Raw genomic sequence first — 9,856 nt, 5'->3', positions numbered from 1 at the left:
CTATTTTACTCGTTTCAGAAAAAACAATAAGTAATAACTTATCAGTAATCACGTATTATACTTTAATTGCTATGCATTGAAAGAATAATATTCGTAGAAAAATTTAGTTGTGCAATGTGTGGTAAATGTTAACTGATGAAATTATGTAAATCTTAATATTCAGTGCTGTAAAAATAAAAATTTTTATTCAGTGGCATAAACGAGTTATTTTTGTTTTGGATAAAGGAATGCGTAAATGTTTTAGATAGGCTGAGAGTCTGAGAAACAAGTAATAATTCAGTATTATATTAACTAGCATTGTGGACGTGTATTTTATTTTAACAAAATATGTACGCTGTTCACGTGAATAATAAATTAACATAACAAATAAAAACATTTTATTACAGATAGATGTGAAAAAATCCCGCAGTAACAATAATATAATGTATATCTATATATAATAATAATAATAATAATAAAATACGATAATATTATAATAATCGGTATTATTTGGTTTTACATTTTGAAATAACGCTCGTCACAAATTTAATAAGATTTCAGTTTTTTATTTACATACTATAAGTTTTACAATTTTACATACTGCAATAACATTACTATAGATTCGTATATAAGTCACAATATAAAAAAATTTTCATGATAAAACGATATTTTAACAAAATTTACTTGGACATAAAATATATATGGATGTAAAAAAAAACAAACCGAGGAATGTGTGGGGGCATCGGAAGGGCCGTCGACATTTGATACATTATGGACCGTAGGCGGTCAGCGTGAAAAAATTTACATGTGTACGTATATTTATTAGCAATATACTTGTACACGGTTAATTATATTATGAATCCATCACATGTATTTAAGTCCAATGGCATTATTTATGGCAAAGACGCCAATTCCGTAGATGACGTGTGTAGACGGGTATCTGAAACGTGCGTTTAACAGTAATACAGATAGAAATAATAACAATATATAATATAAATATCGTAGTAAATAAAATATAAATCACCATAGAAACGATAAACAGAACATAATATTATATTGTTATACGATTGCGGGCCATCTGGTTTATATTTTCTATCGGACTGTGTGTGTGGCTGTGATTTATACTGTAACGGAACCGATAATTTTATAGACCAGTTGATAGGTAGTACGCGTATATTAATAGCGTGTTATATTATAGTATTATTTAGAATTTACTGCGTATGTCTATAGGGTACTGGCTGGCAACTCTTGTTTAAAAAAAAAAAAAATGATTAGCGCTGCACACGTTTTATTTGTATTTTATATTAATAATTATATTTAGTCCGCCTCGTACGGGTAAAGTTATATAAACACTTTTTGGGAAATTTCAGTGTACACACATTAACCACATGCATTTACGTTTTCTTAATGCACTACAACACGATATTATGTCGTATTTGGTTTCCGGGGAACAGAAAAAAAAAGGTCTGGTATTGGGAAATTTACGACGGCGAGCGACGAACCACAATAATATTTACATCACCACTGAGCGATGCGACGGAAACGTAAGAATAAATAAATAAGACAATAACAAAGACGGCGTTTATTATTAATCTACGGTTACATAATAACAATATTATGTATTTGATTATATTATTCGGAACTCGAACACGCCAATGTGTCTGGAATAATATTTATCGAAGTTCGAGACGAAAATATCGTCAGACTTGTCGTAAGTTAAAATTATACTGAAAAAAATATTTTCGATTTTTTATTTATTGTTCATACGTTTTTGTATCACAAACTCGTGTGTACCTTACGCGAGGTAGTGCATTTAACGTAAGACAATCGTTAATTATTCAGAAAACACAAAGATAAATATTTCTTTTACATAACTTTAAAACGTTATGAAAGAAAAATTTTGGAAAAATTATGTTTTGCTATTTTTTAAATTCATAGTAAATATAATTTGATAGTTCAAAAAATATTCTGCTGAGAAATTAATAACGGAATTTTATTAAAAATAAAATTTCATTTTTAAAACGTTATTCATTAAAATAATAATAATAATAATAATAATGATAAAAGTGTAAATAAAATATAATTTTTTTGAAAAATGCTTTTCGACGCTTTAAAATTACAGAAAAAAAAAAGTAGTTTCAAAAACGTTAGCACTCGTAGTTCTTAAAAATAATGAGCGTCTTACGCCGAATGGATTATCCGTTACTACGGTACAAAAATATGTCAGATTGCGAAACTTGAATTGTAATAAAATATACTGATGTCATTGAAGAAATCACTCAGCACGTTAACTCACTCGCAAAAAACCATAATATTATGAAAACATGTAGTTTTTTATCGAAAAATATAAACGAAATCCGTTTTTAACATGATATTATTATTATCGGATGCACTTCATTAGCTAAAATGAAACGTTGATCCCGAGTAATTGTATTTGGAATTTTGGCGCAAAACTGTAGTGCGTTCACTCGCCCGTAACGTATATATTATAAGTTACAACGCATATACACTACGGTCATGACAGATACCATGGCTATGAGTGGACGTTTGCCGTGTTCGTCTGTTTCTCAACAAGGTCTATCGTAATATTACGAAAACGTATAGTTAATAGCTCATCGATATCGCGTAAGCGGTTAGATACAATTTTCAAAATACCCGGAACGTCTCACGTTCACGTCGGCGGCCGATTCGCTTCGAATGAATGGTCTGTGTGCAACGCATAATAATGATAATAAATATGAATTTGTTATGTGTTTTATAGTTAGATCAGGTTACATATTAAATTTGTAGGTTTAGGGTGTAACCCGACCAGTTCATCTCGTCATTCGGTAGCCATAAAGTTTATATTAAATAGAAAAAAAAACAGTAGTCTAAAAAAAAACTATACGTTATTATGCTGAAAAATCTGTCATGGGCTGAAGAAGAGGTACTGCATATTTTATTTTTGCACAACATAGTTTTTGAACCAACTATTTTATGAGGTCGTAACGGTTGACGAATACCAAGAACCAGACCACGAGAAATTTATATAATAAAGCGTTCGCGACACGCATCGAGTAAACATTTGTAGGCGGGAATGAAACCAGAGATCACTATTACGCGTTTTATTTGTAAATTTGTAATCTATTTAATATTACATGCCCGCATGTAAAAATATTGGATTGAATATTTCATTGAAAAATTGATGTGGGACGTGATTTACATGACTAGACCTCAGCTGGGTCGGGTCCTCGTGACACTGTTCTCTACAGAATTCGTCCGCGAATGTGGTCAATATCAGCCAAACGTTTCAAACGAGTGATCTACATTTGAAATTTCAAGTCCCCGGTGATCGACATCCGAGAGATGATGAGAAAAGAAAAAAAAATATCTACAAAGAATAATAGTTATTTATTGTTTTCATAATGATATAATATAACAATAATAACAATTTAAATATTGATGGTACACGAAAAAAAAGTGAAAAACCGCGATCGACTGAAAATGGTAAAATTAATTTTCTTAGCGATCGGCCTAAATTCCTAAAAAGATCGACTGTTTGGCAACCCCTGGTCTATATACACGCGTATATCATATACTCACGTTTTATGTACAGCGGACGGTCGTCGGGCGGCTCAGTCTACCACAGGTCGTGGTCGGAGTACAGCGGCCTGTGGTAAGGAAGCGGCAGAGCGCCGGCATGATAAGGCCGGTGAACGTCGACCGGGTACGGGTGCGGCACCGGTACGCCGACGTGCTTGACCACGGGCACGGCGAACGGCTGGGGCACGGGCACCGGGTACGGCCTATCCACGTGCACGGGATACGGTTTTTCGACGGCCACGGGGTACGGCTTGGGCACGGCCACCGGGTACGGTCTGGGCACCTCGACCGGATACGGGGCGGCCACCGGGTACGGGACGTGCTTCTCGACGGTCACCGGGTACGGTTGCGGCACCGGCACGCTCTTGGTGATCGTCGTGGCCGTGTGCACGTGCGTGGGGTAGTGACGTGGGGCGTAACCGTATCCCCCGAAACCGGACCCGATGGAGCTGCCCAGGCCGTAACCGCCCAGTGTGCCGTAGCTAGGCCCCTCGTCGTAGAATCCACCGCCGCCGCCGCCGTATCCTAAGCCCCAAACGCCTCGTTTTTGCTTCCCGTCCGCCTTAGTGCGGTCGTCGTCCCGCGACTTGTCGGCCGGTGAGACGGTAGTGCACGTGGCCAACGCCACGGAGACGGCCAACAGCACGACAATCTGAAACACGTCCTGATGATGAGCATATATCATAATACAATAAAAATTAGGTATTATATGAGTACTGAAAATTCGGCATTTTAATTAGTATTGTAGTGGCTATCATCTTTGACCGCTATAAAATAAAATAATTTACAAATCTTTACTCAAAAAAAAAAATACCACCTGTTAAAACACCCGGAACCGAAAAACGAATTTAACCGAAACCGTCTAATCTCGACTTCCCGAAAGAATAAATACAACCATCACGGGGACACTCGATACAGTCAATTTCACGACAAATGAAGCATGACAGAAAAGTCGGAATAAAGTACCGATTATAAACTGATTAAGAAACATAAGAGTATAAGACCTAATCGGAATGGGACACACGAATCGAATCCATTCCTTCCTCGCAACCATGGAACCGGCACCTACGTGTGAGATATGCAAAGAAAACCTTACGATCAATTACATAGTTCTCATCATATGTCCAAAATACGCTGAGGAACGAAAAACATAAAATCATTTAGTTTGCAGGAGTAAGACAAATATTGTGATGTGGTGAAAATGCTTATAAATCTAGGTAATGACGACTATATGTGATTTTTTCATTTTTTTTTTTTTTAAATAATTTGCATACAAATTTATGATAGGTAAAAAATTATTATTTATTTATTGGCATGTAGTCGTTTATATTGCAGAGTACGATTTAGAGATTAGCAAATGAATACAAGTTAAATCCTTGTACCTATTAACCATGTACGACAAAACAGTACTTGAATTGCCTATATCAAACGCCGTCTATAGAATTCATTTAATAAAGTAATATACAATAAGTAAAAAATTAAGTCCAATATAATATGTGAAAAAAATTAGTATTTATTTTTATATTTATACCTCTTAACGAAACTCGACACATTTACACAAATTATTTTGTATTCAATGATTTTAATAGCTAATACTTGAAAACGTATATGAAAAGTTCTTAATGAGTTGTTATATTAGAAATTTAAAAATATCGAAAATGTACATATTTTTTGTAAATATTTAAAATTTAAACTTTGAAAAAAAATTACCATTTAAATAAAACTAAATGAAGATTTTATTATTTAATTGATGTACTTAATTTAAAATAAAATAATCGTAGAAATTTAAAACTTCATAATTATATATATTATTATACACAATATTATTTTCAAAATATTTAGATTAGTTTTAAATTTACCAAGAAACTGTTCATACCTTCTATGGTATGGCGGTCTTCCGTTCTACAAGTTAATAATAGCTAATAATAATAAATTATACATGCAATTTTTTTTTGTGAAAATTAATTCAACCTATCATATTATATTACTATTAAAAAATGAATTACTCGCGGTAATATAATAAATCACAAAATATTCTAAAAGATAAATTCTAATAAATTGTTTCACTCAGAATTGTTTTTCATAACTATAATAATGATTTTCATTGAATTCAAATTCAACAAAACCGTTACAGTTTCCTACTCAATGAGGATATAATATAATCGAAATATATTTTACAGTATCTAGTGACTTTTCTGGGTTTTCAACATTTATAAATATAACATTTAAAAAAAAATAAAGTTAGTTTTTTTTATTTTTACTACCTACCTAAAACTTTCTTCAGCTAGCAAATAAATGGTGGCTTTTCCGGCAACCTTGAAACCCTTAATCGCTTGTTTTCAATTTCAATTTATATAATATTATAGTATTTCCATATATTTTTTTTTTTTTTTTGATTTCACAATATTTAAGAAATTATTATGTAAACTTCTTTACACACCAATATATACGCTTACTTTATAATATATAGTCAAAATATGTAGACTTTTAATAGAATAAATAATTTATGATCAAAATAATAATGCAGTTATTTTAACACATTTTTCCCGCCTGTCATTACGTGTGAAAATCCAATTGGCTAGGTATATAATACATACAAATTGTAATTTTATATTATACATTGTTATATCTTATATAGGTAGCGCTTTGAATTGTCTCCGGAAACCTGTTAAAATATCTGTATTTTAATAAGATTTAGTCATGATGTACTTAATTTAATGTAATAACACAAAAAATTAATTTTTTCTCGTGTTTTATTTTAAAATCTTAATCATTAATATTTATTAACACTGTCCCATTAGTATTCGTACAAAAACCAATATTATTTAATAAATGGCATTGACCTACACGTAAACATTCCAGTAGCACGCAGGCATATATCGTGTTATATAACATTTGTTTATGCAAAATACTATTAGACATCGTCACGCTGTATTATCTATACGCATGTGATCTATAGTCTGATAATATAATAATAAAATTATGTATCGAACAATTCTATATACAATCGTGTGTTTGGAAAAAAAATCGACATATATGTGCAAGACTGATACAATATTATTATAATATAATTTAGAGAAATGAAACCGTTTGGAATTTTCGTATAGTAAAAGTCTGTGCGATTCCGGCGATGAATACTAATCTAAATTGACGTTGTGTAACCAATTTTCTGATGACCGAATCATATGTAAACGCTTCTTGGACACTGACCAAGTTTCACACCCGAATTATGCATAGTGTATAGTACCATAGTTACGACTTACAACAAGGAATCACGTAGTAGGTAGTTAGGACATTAGATTTAGGCGCACGCAACAGATTCCTCATTTATGCGTTCGCGCTTAATAATAATATTCAGTGTAATGTTTTCCCACCCATCGAAATACTGGTGAATAATATTTGTATGCATGTAATAATGTATAAAACACATATTAAATTATAATACGAACATCGAATATGATTATTAAAAAAAAACCAAAAAATGTATATATCTTCTACAGTAAGTTTAAAACTTAATATTTTGTATAAATACTTAGTGTAATAAATAATGCATGTGTTTTGGATCATTTCTGAAGGCACGATCGCGATGTGTTCAATACAACAATATGCATAAAAGAAAGTCCGTAAAAAATATCTTTACAATAATTTTTATTTTTTTAGCTTTAATAAAATAATATTTTTGTAAACGATTATATTTTGATATGACGACATAATAATATAACTAATAATAAAATTATACTATACTGCAGACCCGACCGAACCGTAATTATAAAAAATATACTTTTAAATAAATATTATCTACATGCAAATTACACATCTATATATATTATATATTATATATATAATAAATTTCTATTCACATATTTATTGGAACATTTTATCTTATGAATTCCTATTAAAAAAAAATAAATACATTTTTCGCCTCTTACACTCGTAAGTTTGCATTTCTAACTGGAATAGGTACATTGCTTACTTTATACAATTATAGATATTTAATAGTAACTGATAAGTTTAAGTACAAATAATATTTTTTTGTTAAATAAATATAGCAAAAAGTGAATACTTTTATTTAAAAATAAAAACACTCTTATGGTAAAATTATCCCAATTTTGAAAATTCTTTTCAGTCAATATATAATATAATATATTGTTCTATGTTAGTAAATTATAAATTGTTTTAACTAATACAACATACATTATAGGCAACCATGATTGAAAAATAGTTTTTTTTTAATTAAACAAAACAAAATTTTGTTCACTTAAACAGTTTATTTTTGCTCATTTATTATGTGTTTAGTTATAAATATAATTAATTTAAATTGGTATAAAAATTCTTTGCAACACATCTCCTATTCGTCGTTTAAACCAAGTGGTTGTTGATATTTATTCTTAAATTCTATCCATTTTAAGGAGTAGTTGGGTTCGTCACGCTATTTTTATCTTTTAAAATATAAGCAGATTTTTGGTTTATCAACACAATATAAATGAGCTCAGTTAATCAAATTCTGTGCAAGAATTCAAAATAAAATATAATGAAATGGGTGTTATTGCGGTGGGTTATCACGCATGTACAATTAATTAATCATAAAACTGTTATTAAAATAATGTTTTTATAGACATGTTCCGAATTAACAATAATTGAATAATGCAGTAACAGTACACCTTTAAATTAACAACGACCTAGCTACTGTTGATAGAAAAACCGGTTTTTTTCTCCGAGATCTATAGATAATATTGTTTACATTGTACCACAAGACAATCATTGTGGTAGGATGAAAGCGTAAAAATAATTATATATGATTAAAAAGTATAATTTTTATTTTATTTTATTGTTTTATTTGTTGTATATCTATATTATAATAAATTATGAAATATATTTTACCCTGGATCTCCTCGCGAGTTTTTCAATGTGAGGTCCAATATCTTTTGTAAAGAAATATTAAATAAATAAACAATTATATTATTATTTTGATGTTTTGAATATTATTATTTAATATAAAATATTCATTTGTATTATGAAATAAATAAGCATATATTATTATAGATTTATAAAGCAACATTATATGGAGATTATTTTTATTTTTAACCTTTTATTTGATAACTGAATATTAATATGTATAAACTAATTTTGTTTATTTTAAGAATTTATATTTATTCTGTTTAATTCTTATTAAAATAATATATGTATTTTTTTAGTTTTTATTAAAATTAAAATTTGTGCAATATGAAATAGCAGCTATTTTTAGCTATTATAATATCTTACATTAGTGTTTACGAAACAATTGTATAACATTTGTATTATTGATAAAATCTAGCAAAATATTTTGTTGGTTTTATTAAGTAACTTTTTCTTATTTTAATTTAAATTCCGAAATAACAATTCAAATAAACAACATAACAAAAAAAAGTTATTCATATTTTTACAGTAAATGCAGACGTATAGCTACGTTTTAGTGAAATTAATTTTTTCAAAATAAGTTGAGTACCTACTATTGAAACATTAAAACAGTGCCTATAGCTTCCGATAGGATGACATTTTTTCGGGTTTGTTAAAAGATAGAATATTTTGAGTAATTGATCACATTCGACAATGCACTCATCATTTGTCATTATAATATAATGTTTAAAATATCTACACATCAATAGTACTCGTATTTATTGTGTTCATTGAAAGTACCTACTATTCACCCACATTGGTTGTTGTAATAATATAGTTTAACTGTTGTCTGCTAATAAACGAAATGTAACGAAACTGTTTCAATTAACTGTTTTCCTCATATACCGACGTATATTTCAATCCGACAGAATAAGGTTAACGTAATTAATAATAATAATAATTTCGTGTGTATAATAATATATTGTACAATAACATATACATCTAATAAATCGGTTCACTTACCGCGTGGTTCATCTCGTTTGGAATTAGAACAGAAACACTGCAGAGATTTAAAAACAAACAATACACACGTGTACAACCCTTTGGCGTAAACAGCGTATAACCGACGGACGGCTAAAGAAGTTTATTTATACGCGAAAACTGAAGCCACGACCCCACCACGTGCGAAACAACGATCGCGCCTTGGCAGAAATACAGAAACGATACACATATAATACACGATATACTGCACCTGTAATGCGTTAACGATATAATTTCCCACCTATGGGTTCATTTGTAAAATATATATTTAAGATTTTACGTATTCCATTTCTGTTCCCGTGTACAATAATAATAATAATAATAATAAAAAAAAACATAATTTTATGGTCATACATATTTTGTCTTAGCGTGCAATGTC

General features: G+C 30.0%; 1 protein-coding gene across 1 annotated transcript; it reads right to left on the bottom strand.

Annotated features, from left to right (window-relative positions):
* Positions 1-282: 282 nt before the first annotated feature.
* On the bottom strand, positions 283-9,627 carry LOC114126311 (zinc finger protein 512B-like). Its single transcript, XM_050201046.1, has 3 exons — positions 9,460-9,627; positions 3,562-4,213; positions 283-919 (listed from the first exon to the last, which is right to left on the bottom strand). Exons 1-2 carry the CDS (start codon positions 9,469-9,471, stop codon positions 3,599-3,601), a joined length of 627 nt encoding a protein of 208 aa, XP_050057003.1. The 5' UTR covers positions 9,472-9,627; the 3' UTR covers positions 283-919; positions 3,562-3,598.
* Between the last annotated feature and the right edge of the window lie 229 nt (positions 9,628-9,856).

This window comes from Aphis gossypii, chromosome 2, assembly GCF_020184175.1.
Source record: "Aphis gossypii isolate Hap1 chromosome 2, ASM2018417v2, whole genome shotgun sequence".
Classification (NCBI taxonomy): domain Eukaryota; kingdom Metazoa; phylum Arthropoda; class Insecta; order Hemiptera; family Aphididae; genus Aphis; species Aphis gossypii.
Note: the sequence above shows the minus strand (reverse complement) of the source record. Positions and strands in the feature narration are given on the sequence as shown.